The following is an 18,643-nucleotide window of genomic DNA, read 5'->3' on the forward strand; positions in this document are numbered from 1 at the left end:
ATCAGGGGCCAGAGAGAGAGGAACTGCTGTCCACTGTCATTAAGGTGAGACTTGTTAACACTCACAGGTAACTCCCTGAGCTCTCTCAAATAAACATTCATGTATCAGTCTATGAAAGGAAACAGAGAGAGAGAGAGAGAGAGAGAGAGAGAGAGAGAGAGAGAGAGAGAGAGAGAGAACGAGAACACTGGCTATGTTCAGAATGGAATACTAGCATGCTTCATTTACTGCATACCTCATAGTATACACTGAATTTTGATGTTAAAAATCACTGATAATATTCCTCAATTTGAGTGCATTGCACTATAGGAGACAGTTCAATTCGGATAGCATCGCATACAGCAGGCAAAGAACAATAACATGGTTCTCCCTCCATTGAAATTTTTTCGGGTCACCCAAGCGACAATTCCGGCCACTAAATATGTTCCTCATGTAACTGCAACGCAATATTTTCATGGTGCGATTGAACCATCTTACCTACTGTTACTCTGGAGGCTTGCGCATCAACCGGACTTCCCCCGATATTGCGGCGCAGACCACGGAACTGATGCATCCCATTTGAATTCTAGTAAGATATTTCTAGTTTTCAAGTTTACTGCACAACATGCACTACAAGGATGGCTTTCACTGTTGTGCACCATCTCCGTGTTTATATCAGCGTCTCCCGCTGATATAAACCCGTTCTTTCCGCAAACGTCAACGGGGAAAATAGGGTGGTGATGCCGCGAATGGGGCCTCCCTGGGAGTTGTGGGCCCCTGGGCTTCAGCCTGTGCGCCCTTGCTTGATACATGCCCTTTTACTTGAAAACCATGAACTATGATAAAATAAAGATAAAGATAAGATAAGATAAGATAAGATAAGATAAGATAAGATAAGATAAAGATAAAATAAAATACAGTTTACGTTTTTTACTATGTTGGGTCGACACTTGATGTCCAATGTAAAATCTGGATCCCATAGCAAAGCCAATTTAAAACCACTGCTCTATAGTATACTGCAGAAATTGTGTACTGTATGGTGGGGGAGTTGGGAAAACCTAGGGGGTCCTAGCTGCCCCAACTCCCCCCCTAGAATTTCCTTGACCACCCCCATACAGTGGTGTGAAAAAGTGTTTGCCCCCTTCCTGATTTCTTATTTTTTTGCATGTTTGTCACACTTAAATGTTTCAGATCATCAAACAAGTTTAAATATTAGTCAAAGATAACACAAGTAAACACAAAATGCAGTTTTTAAATGAAGGTTGTTATTATTAAGGGAAAACAAAATCCAAACCTACATGGCCCTGTGTGAAAAAGTGTTTGCCCCACCTGTTAAAACATAACTTAACTGTGGTTTATCACACATGAGTTCAATTTCTCTAGACACACCCAGGCCTGATTACTGCCACACCTGTTCTCAATCAAGAAATCACTTAAATTGGACCTGCCTGACAAAGTGAAGTAGTCCAAAAGATCTTCAAAAGCTAGACATCATGCCGAGATCCAAAGAAATTCAGGAAAAAAAATGAGAAAGAAAGTAATTGAGATCTATCAGTCTGGAAAAGGTTATAAAGCCATTTCTAAAGCTTTGGGACTCCAGAGAACCACAGTGAGAGCCATTATCCACAAATGGCGAAAACATGGAACAGTGGTGAACCTTCCCAGGATTGGCCGGCCGGCCGACCAAAATTACCCCAAGAGCGCAGCGACGACTCATCCAAGAGGTCACAAAAGACCCCACAACAACATCCAAAGAACTGCAGGCCTCACTTGCCTCAGTTAAGGTCAGTGTTCATGACTCCACCATAAGAAAGAGACTGGGCAAAAATGGCCTGCATGGCAGAGTTCCAAGACGAAAACCACTGCTGAGCAAAAAGAACATTAAGGCTCATCTCATTTTTGCCAGAAAACATCTTGATGATCCCCAAGACTTTTGGGAAAATACTCTGTGGACTGACAAGACAAAAGTTGAACTTTTTGGAAGGTGTGTGTCCCATTACATCTGGCGTAAAAGTAACACCGCATTTCAGAAAAAGAACATCATACCAACAGTAAAATATGGTGGTGGTAGTGTGATGGTCTGGGGCTGTTTTGCTGCTTCAGGACCTGGAAGACTTGCTGTGATAAATGGAACCATGAACTCTGCTGTCTACCAAAAAATCCTGAAGGAGAATGTCCGGCCATCTGTTCGTGACCTCAAGCTGAAGCGAACTTGGGTTCTGCAGCAGGACAATGATCCAAAACACACCAGCAAGTCCACCTCTGAATGGCTGAAGAAAAACAAAATGAAGACTTTGGAGTGGCCTAGTCAAAGTCCTGACCTGAATCCTATTGAGATGCTGTGGCATGACCTTAAAAAGACAGTTCATGCTCGAAAACCCTCCAATGTGGCTGATTTACAACAATTCTGCAAAGATGAGTGGGCCAAAATTCCTCCACAGCGCTGTAAAAGACTCATTGCAAGTTATCGCAAACGCTTGATTGCAGTTGTTGCTGCTAAGGGTGGCCCAACCAGTTATTAGGTTTAGGGGGCAATCACTTTTTCACACAGGGCCATGTAGGTTTGGATTTTGTTTTCCCTTAATAATAACAACCTTCATTTAAAAACTGCATTTTGTGTTTACTTGTGTTATCTTTGACTAATATTTAAACTTGTTTGATGATCTGAAACATTTAAGTGTGACAAACATGCAAAAAAATAAGAAATCAGGAAGGGGGCAAACACTTTTTCACATCACTGTATATACACAATTCAAATACACAATAACATAAGGACACAGCACAGAAATGCAGCAGTTTCAAAGTGGCCTGGAGTACATAAATCAGACTTTGGGGTAGCTCGTCTTGAATCAGTGTAATACTTCCAACTGTCACACTTAGATATCTGTTCCCTTGTGATGCTGAAGATAATATTTTACTGATAGAAATCACATTTCTCAAGGTGTATCATTTTGAGGGCTAGGTATGAGTTGTACAAGAGAATTCAAATGTAAAAAATTGATCTTGATGCACTTAAGAGTACACAAACACAAAACTTGAAGTGTAAAACAGGCCATGTGTGAACTCTTGACTTGACTTTGCTTTGCTTTTGTTCTTACCTGCATGATCTCATCAGGGTGATCCCGGGCAGATGCCAGGAAGAGTTCATGTCCACAGACAACTCCTTCTGCCAGGAAGTACTTGAGCAGCATACGGGAGTAGTTGTCATAGCGGTCCTCCTCTATGAACAACAATGAGCATCAACGGTGAACATATCAACCCAAACCTTAGTACATCCCAGAACATCAAGCCACCTGATGTGTCATATGTCAGAAGAATGAGTGCCATGATCAGATCAAACACTGTAAATCTCGACTAACCTTGGCTGAAGTGAGAGAAGAATTGTTTATTTGGGTTCCTAGTGGTGGCAAACACTCTAGCCCATTTGTCATAAATGGCACATTGTTTATCTGTGTGGGGAGGCCAGTATGACTCAAGCTGGGTTGTGATGGATTTAATGATCAGTCCATCATCGGAGAATCATAGGAATGCGAGTGCAGGCTACTCTTTATCCGGGGAGATCAGAATATCCGATCTGTCCGATCTGTGACCTGTCAGCACATGCTTCAGACATTTTGAGCTGTGGTGCTCATGCGGGTTTGAGTCCGGTCTGCATTGTGTCCCAATCCAAATTCACCCTAACTCTCTCAATTGCGATTGTAGCTCGGCTTCATCCAGAGTGTAAACACATTAATCGGACCACAATAGGCCTCAGTTTTGTGCACATGCTCCAAAAGACAGAGGTGATGCATGGCATGTATGAAACACTTCCTCGGGTGACGTCCATTCTTCAAATATTATATTACGCATTGTGTCGTGTGTAGCGCCCAATGAAACCAGTTTAAATTAGATCAAACTCATTCCATGTTTTCAATTTTATATTGTGCTTAAAAGTTTAATTCAATTTTACCTTTAAAAGGCTGTCTAATCAAATCAATTTATAAAACTTTTCAAAGAGGTTTTTAGTGATTTTAGCATGTTGTCGGCACTGGAGCTACAGCCATCAAAGCACTGTTACAAGACCAACTAGCTGAACTAGTCCTCCTAGTCGCTTTAAAAAATATGTAGTTAAAATAATTTTTGCCTGATGAAGACCCTTTTTTTTTTTTTCAAATAAACTTTTGGAGCTTTAATGACCAAATTTAGCCCAAATAATTATTTTTCAATGAGTAGGGCTGGGCGATATGACGATATATATTGTAGCGACGATATAAAATGCCAATCGAAAGAGATTATGCTATATCTTGTTTCTTTATATTGTGATATGTAATGTGCGCAGCGCGGGCTTATCTATCAGTGGGCAGGTCTTCAAGTGAGACGGAGAGAATTTTCAGTAACATGAACAGGGTTTGTATGGTATTAAAAAGAAAAAAACTTTCGGCAGCCGCCCAAGCAAATTCAGAGACATTAATCTAGTATTCAGCGCTTCATTAGTGCTTAATATGCTTCTGACATGCACAAATCTGCATTTCATGTGCACTATCTCTGGAGCACGCAAGCGCACGCGAGTCCAGCAGGATTTACAGGAGAGCGCAGAGCGGGATCACTTGTGCCACCAAATCATTTTTGACCCAGGAAAAACCCTGAAAAAACATCTCAGAACAGGTCGACTCCCAAACAAGTCAAGAAAACGAGGAGCCTGTTATTAAAAAAAGGTGTGGTGTGAGTTCGCAAAAGCCGACGCAGAGCATCAAAATGTCATCTGCAAACTGTCGCACGACGATAATCACTCGTTACACAAGCAATTTGTTTTACCTCAAAATGAAGCACGCAAAAGAATATTATGAAAGCCAAAAGATGTGCTCTTCTGCCATTTTTTTTTTTTTTCTCAAGAAGTGTGTTTTTTTAGTTTTTTTTTTAAAGTTATGCATTATTTTCTTTGTTGCATTGCTTTGGGAAGATCTTGAGTTTCTTGAAGAAAATTTATAGTTGAGTGTTTTTGTCTGTACTTGTAATTTCTCAAAAAAAAAAAAAAAAAAAAGAGAAAATTATTAAGTGGAAGTATTTGGAAGTATTTAATTCTCTGACTGGATTATCCAAAAATAGGCAGTATAATATATTTATTTAATTATATATATATATATATATATATATATATATATATATATATATATATATATATATATATATATATATATATATATATGTACATACATACATACATACATATATACCCCCCCCCCCCCCAAAAAAAAACAAATTAAAAAAAATACTGTATCGTTATATAAAATTACTCATTTTGTGATAAAAGATTTTGATCATATCTCCCACCCCATCAACGAGCATAAAAATCTGTTCAATCTATTTTTCTGCATCTTTAATTGTTCATTTAAATGAAAAAAAAAAAAAGTTTACAAAACATGGTGTTGGCAAAGTTTGACAACAAAACTGGCATATATTTCCATCTAATTTAAAATACTTTATTTTCATTGGACACTTAACATCATTTAGCTCTACCCATGTTACTCTGAGTTCCTGTCATGGTGTTCACCAATGACACACGTTAATGGCCTACTCAGAAACACTGACAGTCTCTTCCTCCCTAGCACACACATAATGACAGTTTCAGCTTTCCATCATTTCCGATGGACACCCTCAAACCCACGCAAAAGGTCTAAAGCCTCTGTGTGACCTCTCAAGGATTCTTTCAACAGCAGGAGAGAATGAGGGGCATCCCGTCAACTTCCTGATTTAGCCTGCAAACCTGGATGCCTCTCATATTCCATCCTCAGCAAAAGAAAAAAAAAATTCCTCAGCTCTTCATTTTGTCACTGGAAGAACTCCCCTCTCCCTTATTGATGTGTTTCTAGGTCAGCAGGCCTTTGTGGCTTTCAGCGGCCCTGACAAAGACACCCAGATGGGCCCACTCAAGATGGGGCCTATTGTGGTGCTGTTTCTATGGCGCCTTACAAATGAAACATGCGGGTGCTATTAGCCTAGCAGGGGTGTTTGGGGGCGGGATGTGATGTGCTGGGGGTGCATGTCTTTGCTGTTGAGACAACAAGACTTTGGCACATATCAGTCACTCAAAAGCATCTAGAGGAGGGGCATCTTCCTTTTTTGATGCAGAGAGAGGGGGTCTTTCTTCACAATGTAATGCTCTTTTTGTAAAAGAATAATTTCAGTTGTATTTTAAAGTGTGTGTGTAAGACAGTAGGAGTCTGTGTGCACAAAAGAGAGTGATTAAGATCTGCGGGGGAAATTTGGGTCAACACTTCTGCCCTTCTGGTTCCATATGTTTGCCGTCCGAGTCCAGCTGATTCACAACAGCACTGGTAGTACAAATCTGAATTAAAAGCGCAACCTCCGGGTACCACAACTATTCATATTACCATTTTAATTACTGCTGAATTTACTATTTTAAAAAACAGCTCTTTTTTAAACTTAACAGAAGAAAAATGCATAAAAGTAAGTTTGACCCTAACAATTCATGTTAATAAACACCTGGAAAAACATAGGCTAAAAACATCTTATGTAGTTTACTGTGTAATAATAATAATAATAATAATAACAAATAATTTTCCTCCATTACAGAATGCATAAAGATCTACATTCACAGACAGCAGTGTTATTTTTACATCTTGGAGGACCATGACCATTTCACTACCAATGAAGTGAAAGCAGGACAAAAGAGTGGAAAGAACAGAAATTAGTAGGCAAAGATATGAGATCCTCTTGAATATGTTTTGAAAATAATTAACCAAGTTGAAATAGTTGTGATGCGTTTAAGAATTGAGGCAAAATAACTCAATCTCATAATGGAAGTGATGGCGGTCATATACAAGAGTGCAAAGTATGATCGAACAAATGTGCAAAATGAAAATTCTCTCATCATTTGTCACCCTCATTCCATCCCAGTTCTTCTGCAGAACACAAATAAAGATTTTTAGAAGAATATCTCAGTGCTGTAGGTCCATACAATGCAAGTGAATGGTGGCCAAAATTTTGAAGCTCCAAAAAGCATATAAAGGAAGCATAAAATTAATCCAAAAGACTCCAGTGAATTAATCAATGTCTTCAGAAGTCATATGATAGGTGTGGGTAAGAAACAGATCGATATTTAATTTATTTTTTACTATAAATCCCCACTTTCACTTCCACACTCTTCTTCTTTTGTTTTTCGGTGATTTGCCTTCTTTGTGCATATCGCTACCTACTGGTCAGGGCTGGTCAGAGGTGGAGATTTATAGTAAAAAAGGACTTAAATATTGATCTGTTTCTCATCGACACCTATCATATTTCTTCTGAAGACATGGATTAAACCAGTGGAGTCATATGGATTACTTTTATTCTGGCTTTGTGTGCTTTTCGGAGCCATTCACTTGCATCGTACTGACCTACAGAGCTGAGATATTCTTCTAAAAATCTCCATTTGTGTCCTGTAGATTAAAGAAAGTCATACACATTTTGGGTGAACTATCGCTTTAAGATCGTGTCCATGCTTTTATGAAAAAAAGCATGCAGTTAGACTTTCAATTAACCCCTGAATGATACATTTGTCAAAAAAAAAAAAAAAAATATGAAGCAAACTACTGTTTACTCAAAATTTAAAAATGCACAATGAATCTATTTCTTCCCTGCAATATTGAATGACTACATATCTGCAAATGCACTACATCTGCCTTCAGAATAAACCTAGTTTTACTACAAAATAAAATAATGTATTCTTTCTACCTCCAGCTTTATTACTATTTCTTTAATATTATAATTTATTACCCATGCTAGCATTAACCCTATGAGTCCAAACGGAGCATATATTAATATATTTAACCATGCTTTATCTTTTACAATAACTACTGTATAGTCTAATCAATCAGTTGTCTGCAATGTCTCTAATTGTCCTGAATAATCTACTGACATGGTAGTATATTGATTCATTGCTTACCTACAAGTAGCAGAGTTCCGACTGCCAGGCCACCACCTATGAAAAAGTGATACAATATTTGTACTGTACAGTAAAAGAATCCTGTCATGACTAAACACACTATCATTAGTTCTTTCATTTTCACGGTCATATCTTTACATTGATTACATGCCATGACAGTCATTGTAATGTTAATATCACATGGAGCTTCCAATTATAGAACAATTTCATCTAATCTCCTCTTTGTTTACAAATACGTGCAGGGAGATACTCTTAAATAAGTGACGCGTAAATAAACAAGCTGGCATTTGTTGGGATGGGCGAATGTCAGAAGGCTAAATTTATTGTTATTGTATAAACAGTACAGTTCAAGTTCACGACGATGATCTGACGGGTGATACAGAGTTATTATGAATGACACAATTCGCATTCAGCTTCAAACACAGTTAATTTCACTAACCAATGACGTAGTCAAGCGAGGTGACACCGGTGGAAACTATGAGCTGTCCGTTTTGAACAGACGGTCTGGTTCCAGGGATAGAAACAAGTTTGCTGCGGGATTTCTTCTGAAAACTAGTAGTATTGCTGACACCAGTATGTCTAGCCATGCCTTTCTCGAGAGCCGCCATGTTTTCCCCGTGTTGACAGTGGAAGCGATGACGCAATGCACGATAGCCAATCAGCGACTGAATACTTTTCTCTAAGCCAATCAGAACGTGACTAGCACAGCGATGATGACGCAACGGAGTTGAGGTTTACTGCAGCTGCGTGATCAACGTCTGATAAGGAACACAAACAGCACGCTGTCAGTTGACACGAATCAGGTAGGATTACTGTAGAAATGATACAGGACAGCTTGAGTTTTCATTATAACTCAAAGCAGTTCCACCACATATCTATAATGCATCCCCGTTGTAGATTCGGCACAATGTAGATTTGTAAACTAATATCCAAAAAAGTCATTCAAGTCATGCTCTCCTCCTACAGTAGACAAAGCTTTTGAATTTTGAATACAGTAATAGTTGAAGCTGCCATTGTTGACGCTAATAGTCAGATGTAGGCTGTTGCAGTATATTATATTTGGTTATGCACTACACAACAGTCAATTTACAGTGTGTGATACTACAATGATGCTTAATACGTTCACTAACTTCCTTGTGTTTCGGAAACAAGAACTCTGTTGTTCATATTGAAAATGTAAACAGGAGGTTGACAATTAACATGGACATAGACTTTCAGGAGGATTCAAGAGGAGAATTTATATACACTATAAATCAGTTGAGACACACATGACTGAATTTAGGCTGGTCATAATCTTTAAAAGCTTTTGATATAAAGGCTTATGATTAATACTAGAAATGAGACTTACAGAGTTATAAAATAATATTATATTATCAATACTATTAAACATTATCCCTATGTTTTAATATCTTTACAAAACTAAAATTATACTTTAAATAATATACACTGGCGTCCAAAAGTTTGGAATAATGTACAGATTTTGCTCTTATGGAAAGAAATTAATACTTTTATTCCCCAAAGTGGCATTCAACTGATCACAATGTATAGTCAGGACATTAATAACATGAAAAATTACTATTTCAATTTAAAAAAAAACTTAAACTACTTCAAAGAGTTCTCATCAAAAAATCCTCCACATGCAGCAATGACAGCTTTGCAGATCCTTGGCATTCTAGCTGCCAGTGTGTCCAGATACTCAGGTGACATTTCACCCCACACTTCCTGTAGCACTTACCATAGATGTGGCGGTCTTGTCGGGCACTTCTCACGCACCTTACAGTCTAGCTGATCCCACAAAAGCTCAATGGGGTTAAGATCCATAACACTCTTTTCCAATTATCTGTTGTCCAATATCTGTGTTTCTTTGCCCACTCTAACCTTTTCTTTTTGTTTTTCTGTTTCAAAAGTGGCATTTTCTTTGCAATTCTTCCCATAAGGCCTGAACCTGAGTCTTCTCTTTACTGTTGTACATGAAACTGGTGTTGAGCGGGTAGAATTCAATGAAGCTGTCAGCTGAGGACATGTGAGGCACCTATTTCTAAAACTAGAGACTCTGATGTACTTATCCTCTTGTTTAGTTGTACATCTGGCCTTCCACATCTCTTTCTGTCCTTGTTAGAGCCAGTTGTCCTTTGTCTTTGAAGACTGTAGTGTTCACCTTTGTATGAAATCTTCAGTTTTTTGGCAATTTCAAGCATTGTATAGCCTTCATTCCTCAAAACAATGATTGACTGATGAGTTTCTAGAGAAAGCTTTTTTGCCATTTTTGACCTAATATTGACCTTAAGACATGCCAGTCTATTGCATACTGTGGCAACTCAAAAACAAACACAAAGACAATGTTAAGCTTCCTTTAAAGGTGCAGTATGTAAGATTCAGAAACCCTTGTTTTTAATGACACCTGCGCACAACTCTATAGGGACGCAAGCATCGACCAAAACAATGACGTAACGTACCAAGAGGCTGAACGTGATTCATTGACATGTAAGCTTACCTGTCCAATTAGAAGAATGCCAATTCAGGGTCGGTTTTGATCCCCAAAACCGAACGAAGATCCCTCAAGGAATCAAATACCCTGCCGATGTTCACTCTAGTTTTCGCTCGACCACGATCACGTTTCTGCTTAGCCAGATGGGACTCAGTAGATAAATGTTGTTGTTTTTTTTTTGGGTGGGGCAAGATATTTGAGTTTTTAAATTTAAAAAATATATATATATTTCCCAACATAAAACCAATGTCACCTAACAATAATTGATTCTGAGTTCCTGTGTTTTAAAATAAAATATCAAACAGAATGAAATTTCATTGCACCATTTGTAATTCAGTAATATGAGATAATTGGTCAGGAGTCTGAATACTTTTGCAAGGCACTGTGTGTGTATATATATATATATATATATATATATATATATATATATATATATATATACATCACACACACACACACACACACACACACTTTTTCTGTTCTGCCCACTAATTTTCTATTGGATTGAGGTCAAGGCTTTGTGATGGCCACTCCAATAACTTGACTTTGTTATCCTTAAGCCATTTTGCCACAACTTTGGAGGTATGCTTGGGGTCATTGTCCATTTGTAAGACCCATTTGAGACAAGCTCTAACTTCCTGGCTGTTGTCTTGAGATGTTGCTTCAATATATCCACATAATTTTCCTTCCTCATGATGCCTCCTGCAGCAAAGCACTCCCACAACATGATGCTGCCACCCCCATGCTTCACGGTTGGGATGGTGTTCTTCGGCTTGCAAGCCTCACCCTTTTTCCTCCAAACATAACAATGGTCAGTATGGCCAAACAGTTCAATTTTTGTTTCATCAGACTAGAGGACATTTCTCCAAAAAGTAAGATCTTTGTCCCCATGTGCATTTGCAACTGTAGTCTGGCTTTTTTATGGTGGTTTTGGAGCAGTGGCTTCTTCCTTGCTGAGCAGCCTTTCAGGTTATGTCGATATAGGACTCGTTGTACTGTTGATATAGATACTTGTCTACCTGTTTTCTCCAGCATCTTCACAAGGTCCTTTGCTGTTGTTCTGGGATTGATTTGCACTTTTGGCACCAAACTACGTTCATCTCTAGGAGACAGAATGCGTATCCTTCCTGAGCGGTGTGATGGCTGCGTGGTCCCATGGTATTTATACGTGCATACTTTTGTTTGTACAGATGAACATGGTACCTTCAGGCATTTGGAACTTGCTCCCAAGGATGAACCAGACTTGTGGAGGTCCATAAATGTTTTTTTGGCTGATTTCTTTTGAATTTCCCATGATGTCAAGCAAAGAAGCACGGAGTTTGAAGGTAGGCCTTAAAATACATCCACAGGTACACCTCCAATTCAGTACACCTCTTATCTGAAGCTAATTGTCTAAAGGCTTGACATCATTTTCTGGAATTTTCCAAGCTTAAAGGCACAGTTAACTTAGTGTATGTAAACTTCTGACCCACTGGAATTGTGATATAGTCAATTAAAAGTGAAACAATCTGTCTGTAAACAATTGTTGGAAAAATGACTCATGTCATGCACAAAGTAGATATCCTAAACGACTTGCCAAAACTATAGTTTGCTAATATGAAATCTGTGGAGTGGTTAAAAAATTAGTTTTAATGACTTCAACCTTAGTGTATTTAAACTTCTGACTTCAACTCTATACATATATATAGTGGACTAGGTAGTGAAGGAAAGCAGCCAACAAGTGTCCAGCATTCAGTACATGGGACTCCTCCAATACTTGTTTATCATCATTTTGATATTATGATAATTCCCATGTTTCCTTTTGTGTTATTTCATTGTTTGATGATTTGATATTATTCTAAAATATGGAAAAGTAATAACAAAGAATGAGAGGGTGTGTCCATACTTTGTGCCGGGTAGTGTATATGTGTAAGCTTGTGTTTTAGTCCTGTAACTGGTCATTTTCTATTTATTTGTTTATTTTAGTTTCTCGTTACTTTTAGTAACCTTTTAGCATTTTTAAAGTTCACTTAAGTAGTCCTGTTGTTGAAAATAGTTTTATATGGAGTATAGCATGTCACACTGTAGGACACTTCAGACACTGCTTTCAACTTCCCAAATACATTGCTTGGAATGGGTGTCCAAGCACCCATTTTTATCAAATCCTTCAGACAACCTATAAGCTCTTCAGTTACATATGAACTGCCCACATGAGTTTATTTACAAGTTGTCAAGAAGTGTTGTACATGCAAGGAATGTTATTTCCAGACCTAGAATGGCTTATAGTTTATCATATGTAAAGAGAGCTGATTATTGTTGCACAAAATATTATAATTATTCAGGTGTAATTTGCATAAACAAGACTTGCTAGATAGCTAATAACAAGTCATGTCATGCCTTTGTTTTAGTAAAAGGCAAAGAACCTATTTTTATAATACCTAAGAGTTTAGGTTCCCTGCATCCGAAACTGCATGCTGTCAGAGTGTATTTGATGAAGGATGCACTTTTCAGCTGGTAAAACTGTATGTTCTTTAGGTATGCATGTGAATAGTATGAACAGATTGCAGACATATCTAATCAGAGGACGTTGGCATTGACCCGTGACCGCAATATATGATGTAAGAATAACAACCGCTAAAATAATACACTTTGGTTTTGTTAAACAAGCACCGATTGAGCACAAGGGACAACTTGGTATAACACTTGGTCCCAAACCGCACACTTCTGCACTATTCTACGCCAGTGTGTAGTGTAAGTAGTGCGAGTAGTGTGTTAACACTGAAAATGCAGCAAAAAGAAGTGTACTTTAAGTACCCAGATGATGCACTTTTTCAACCATCAAAACAGAGAGTGGAATGTTAGACACTTCATGCACTCAGTGCTTGCGGCTTGCCGTAAATAGCGGAAGGGTAGACTTACCTGGCTGTGCTGCTGGTCTGACAAAACAGTTGTAAATATTGAAGAATGTAGCAGCTATCAAAATTTCAGTGGATACAGCACCTTACAAATGAGAGTTGAATGCTTTACCATCACCCCAAGCTGTGTGAATGTACGTTGTTTAAGATACAAGTGTTAAACTGAGGTTGGCTAACACGCTAAAGCTAGTGGCAACACATCACATGTGCTTGAAACGTCACTTCTGTCAGCTGTTAAACGGTGATCTCTTCCGTGTAGTAAAAAAACGTTAACTGTTCCATTTGGGACAATACTACACTTTGAAAATGTATACACTACATGGCTGAGTGCATAGTATATTTTATAATTGAATAGTGTATAGTGTGTCATTTGGGACACAACTTTAGAGATGAAGCAATAAATCATAGTATATCATAGGCAAGAGGCAGAGGTTCAGACAGTTGTTGAGTTGTTGAAAACTCTTTGATTAAGTGGTTACACTTTATGGCTTGCTGCATTATTTGCCACAATATACGTGCCAACTAAGGAATTGATTTATGGAAAACAGTGCACCTTTTTGTTTCTTCAGATGCTGGTGGATTTCAGTGCATGTTATTTTTATTATTTCAGTTTTATCAACTTGTATCTGATTGTTCCACATACAGTGCTAATACTAACAGTCATAACATGTCAAATGTTTCCTGCACAGCTTGTTTGGCTTTCCACAATGTGATTCTCTTTGCTACCACAATCTGAGTTTAAGAATATAGTGTTACTGCCCAGGAGGGAAGTTAGATTGTCATCTGTGGAGAGTTTGTTTGCTTAGTGTTGAAAGGAAAGTAATAATCTTGGATGCAAGGACAATTATAGGGTTGTGGTTACTACTATTTGTGCCCTACAGGAAGGTCATTTTATCATATCCTCTCTTTTTCAAAAAACAGCTTTAATCGGTATTTATACACTAATCAGCCACAACATTAAAACCACCTGCCTAATATTTTGAAGGTCCCCCTTGTGCCGCCAAAACAGCGCCAACCCTATTCTGAGATGATATTCTTCTCACCACAATTGTACAGAGCAGTTATCTGAGTTACCGTAGACTTTGTCAGTTCGAACCAGTCTGGCCATTCTCTGTTGACCTCTCTCATCAACAAGGCATTTCTATCCACAGAACTGCCGCTCACTGGATGTTTTTTGTTTTTGGCACCATTCTGAGTAAATTCTAGAGACTGTTGTGTGTGAAAATCCCAGGAGATCAGCAGTTACAGAAATACTCAAACCAGCCCGTCTGGCACCAACTATCATGCCACGATCCAAATCAATAAGAGCACATTTTTTCCCTATTCTGATGGTTGATGTGAACATTAACTGAAGCTCCTGACCCGTATCTGAATTATTTTATGCACTGCATTGCTGCCACATGATTGGCTGATTAGATAATCGCATGGATGATTGTTGGTGCCAGATGGGCTGGTTTGAGTATTTCAACAGAGCAACGGTACAGTGGTGGATTGTGTCTGTTTAGTGTTGATTTCACGCTATGTTATTACCTAGTTGGTGAGACACAATGCTGGAAAGTAAAATAAACAACATCCATCTTTTACTCTCCGTGAAAACGAGCTTATAGCTACTTTCATTGTTGTCAGTGAAACACTCAGGGAAGCTAATGAGTAAACATGTATTCACCAAACTGTTTTGTTCAGGATTCACAGTTTGGTACCCCCTTCAACCGAACAATTCCAGTTGTTGCATTTACAAAATGTAATATTTAAAAGTCTGGTTTTCCATCATTGAAAGTTTCCCCTGAACTTGTATAGCAGAATATGGTGTATTCGGAATACGGTGTGTTTGGTTGCAAATGTGAGTGATTTCCTCTCATTGTAGTAGAGGGTTGCTCATCAAGTGAAAGATCGATCTTGGGACTTAAGAATCAATATCGAGATCATTCAAATGAAGATCACGATTAATCGGAAAAACAATATTTTTACCCACCCCTAATGTGAAATAAAAACTGTGGACCTCAACTTGTTTTGCTTCAGGACCCAGATTTTACATTAGACATCTAGTGGTGAGTGAAGACAGTACACAAATTGTTTATTGTCCAAAGTAACCAAAAATGGCCTTAAATTTAAACATGAAATTAAAGCTACACTATGTTAAGTCAGGTCATTTTTAATTGTATAGCACCTTTCACAACACACATCGTTTCAAAGCTGCTTTACAGAAAATCATGCATTAACAGAAAATGAAACTGTTATATCTGTAATGTCTTAGAGTCATCATTGTGTAGTTTGATAAAATATGATTGTGAATTGTGTTTAAAAATAAGTAATTAAATAATAATTAAATTTAGAAACTCGGTGAGCAAGCCGAAGGCGACTGTGGCAAGGAACACAAAACTCCATCAGATGTTGGTTAATGGAGAACAGTAACCTTAGGAGAAACCAGGCTCACTGTGGGGGCCAGTTCCCTTCTGGCTAACATCATGAATATAATGCCAATATTATTTAATTATGTATAGTGCAAGTCATGGTTTAAAATTATTAAACTAAGTAAGTTTTAAGAGTCAGTATTTAAACAAAGATTTTGTAAGAACTGGGAGATTAATGACTAATGTCTTTGAAGTTCATCCTGGATTAACTGTAGAAGTGCACATAGATGCATTGTCCTTTGTTAGTTGGCTGATGAAGGCTTTTGTTGGCAGTTAATTGATAGTTTATGTATTCCATTATAAGAGTGCAGTCCATCATTAGACCAAGGTGATGCAGGCAGAGATCAGTCTATCCTAAGTCCAAGGTTCAGGCAATGGCATATGATGTATCCCATGTTGGAGTTGGCATCAGTTCATCCTCTGAAGTCCATCATAATAGACTGAAGTGATGTTTGGCTGGCACCGGTTGCATTTAGTCATCATCACTCAGAGACGCGTAGCAGTGGAGTCCAACATAAAGCAGGAATGGAGCTGGATATGTAAGATTTTTTGTTGGAAATGAACAAAATTTCATTAATGAGCAAGTACATTAACAATCCGTCTTCCAAACCATGTATTTGCCTTACCCCGATTAACTATGATAAGCCTATAATAATTATTTAGATTTTAGAGCTAACGGGACGGATTTGGCGGGAAATTGCATACTTCTGTCATTTGTCTGTGCGTGTTTCGTCATGTCCGTAAATAAAGAAAAGGTTAGGAGCTACTACAGACGCGTGTGTATGTGCGGTGATAGGTGTGGTAGTAGTTTGAAGCTGAAAGCTTGTAGCCATAAAAAATTAGCAACATTGACCATTCAAAAAGGCAACCCTGTTGGGAATCACCCATTTTCAACATAAAGAACCATCGAACCCAGAAGAGTCTGCAAGCACAAAGGGAAAGCGACAGAGCCTGTAATAATAAAACACGAAACAACATCAGCTTGGCTTTTTCAGAGGTGGTGACAACTCCGAGATCTGAAAGGATTTAAAACCGACCCAAAGATGGCTTTTTCTTGCTCGACAGGTAAGATAATTTATTGGACAGATTGTTAGCCAGGTAACTCTTAGCACAGTAGTTTGATAGATAGTGTTAGCCACTCTAATGGGGCATTTTATTATGGATTTTGATACTGCAGTGTTTGATTTCATTTTCAAGGAAGGACAATGGGGGAAAAAACACTTTATGCTGGTGACAACGCAATCTCTAAACCAGTTACTACCTTAGTCTATTTGCCTGCTAGCTAAGTTCTAATAGTTTGCACCGTTTGACTTTATCTGATATGACTAGCAATCGTTGTTGCAATCGTCTAACTTTTGTAACGTTATTTATTTTGAAACAATTGTTTTTAATAAGTCAAAACAACAGTGGAAGACATGCTACTTACCTGCTAATAAGACATATTTTTGGATATCCGTCTTTTTCTTTCTTATTTATTTTTTGAGGGGAGGGGGCGAGTGATGTTGTTGTTTGTGACATTCGCTCAGATAAGTTGATCACCTGTAACCATGGTTACACTGGTACTCCTCAAACCATCAGATTCATCCACGCAGAAGAGCAGCGCCAAAGCCCGACTGATGTAATAACCAAAACAGTGTTCCTCCAAGTAATTTGCAGTTCTGTGCTTCAAATGTGAGAGGGCTAAAAGTTGCATAGTGTAGCTTTAATAGTGCTGCTTAGGCCCAATATGCTAAATGATTAACATGGGATAGCCTGCATTTGGAAAAAAAAATAAAAAAATTTAAATGCAGAAGTGTGATTTACCAGCCTAAAGGGGCGGTCACGCTACACTTTGCGCTCCAATCGCTCCTGTTGAAACGCATCCGAACAGGGGAGACCGTAACGCAAACTCATGCAAAGAAATTTTGGACGACACTACATACTAAAGTTTACGTTTGGTGAACTGCGAATCTGCAAGATGAGAGGTCGCGTAACCGATAGAAGACAGGGCTGGGAAAAAAATTATTCTGTTACAAATCGTGATTCTTGGGCCAAACGATTTGAAAATCGCCTCCTTGATGAAAAATCAATATTTTTAATTTGTTTTTTTTTGTTTTTTTATAAAAAACGTCCTGGTTATTTGCGTAAACCTCCGTTCCCTGATGGAGGAAACAAGACGTTGTGTCGATGTAGTGACACTAGGGGTCACTCTTGGGAGCCCGAGACACCTCTGGTCTTTGATAAAAGGCCAATGAAAATTGGCGAGTGGTATTTGCATACCACTCCCCCGGACATACGGGTATAAAAGGAGCTGGTATGCAACCACTCATTCAGGTTTTATGCTGAGGAGCCGAGACAAGGTCCCGGCCATTTCAGCGGGTAGTTCAGCGTTGTGGCAGGAGGGACACAACGTCTCGTTCCCTCCATCAGGGAACGGAGGTTACGCAAGTAACCAGGACGTTCCCTATCTGTCACTCACTCGACGTTGTGTCGATGTAGTGACACAAGGGTCCCAATACAAAACGCCGCTACTGGCTGAACTGTGTTACGTGAACTCGCGGTGTGTGAAGGGCAGACCACTGCGCGCCTCATAGCCAGCGCACCAGGCCGACACGTAACCTCCCCCAACACTGTTATGAGTGTCGAACGGCCCTTTGGGGAATAGAGACGGGCTAGCCCAGTCATGGCCTCTTATCCCCTTTTTTTTCCACTCCCCAATAAAAAGGGGGATTAACCGACTGGGCCGACCAGGTCTAGTCGGGGGGGTGTCCTTCCCAAGGGGAGGACACTACGGAGACCACACCCTGCCCAGAGAAGGGAGGGGGTACATAAGTGGAAATACGTCACATGGTTTTGCAGAGCTATGTCGAAAGTATGCCATGTGGAGAAATCCCATGGTAGGTCCTACCCTACGGGGGAGGAGTTACTACAAGCATGGAGACTGGGGCAGAGGGGCCTCTGCCCAAGG

At 38.9% G+C, this 18,643-nt stretch overlaps 2 protein-coding genes across 4 annotated transcripts in view; one reads left to right on the forward strand and one right to left on the reverse strand.

The window, feature by feature from the left end:
* Positions 1–8,530, reverse strand: part of LOC127444864 (elongator complex protein 4-like) — a 93,703-nt gene extending 85,173 nt beyond the window's left edge. For both annotated transcript variants that reach the window (XM_051704463.1, XM_051704455.1), the window contains exons 1-3: positions 8,343–8,530; positions 7,904–7,939; positions 3,078–3,199 (exon numbers count right to left, since the gene is read on the reverse strand). In XM_051704463.1, coding sequence (XP_051560423.1) covers positions 3,078–3,199; positions 7,904–7,939; positions 8,343–8,511 — 327 coding nt within the window. In that variant the 5' untranslated portion in view covers positions 8,512–8,530. The remainder of the gene's footprint in view (positions 1–3,077; positions 3,200–7,903; positions 7,940–8,342) is intronic.
* Positions 8,531–8,619: 89 nt separating this feature from the next.
* immp1l (inner mitochondrial membrane peptidase subunit 1) overlaps positions 8,620–18,643 on the forward strand; it is a 30,432-nt gene continuing 20,408 nt past the window's right edge. The window contains exons 1-2 of one of the 2 annotated variants that reach the window (XM_051704611.1): positions 8,635–8,706; positions 11,582–11,716. The gene's annotated coding sequence lies outside the window, so the exon portion shown is untranslated. Of the gene's footprint in view, positions 8,707–11,581; positions 11,717–18,643 lie in introns of both variants that reach the window. The other variant, XM_051704604.1, reaches the window with a different exon arrangement.

This window comes from Myxocyprinus asiaticus, chromosome 1 (genome assembly GCF_019703515.2).
Source record: "Myxocyprinus asiaticus isolate MX2 ecotype Aquarium Trade chromosome 1, UBuf_Myxa_2, whole genome shotgun sequence".
In the NCBI taxonomy this organism is placed as follows: domain Eukaryota; kingdom Metazoa; phylum Chordata; class Actinopteri; order Cypriniformes; family Catostomidae; genus Myxocyprinus; species Myxocyprinus asiaticus.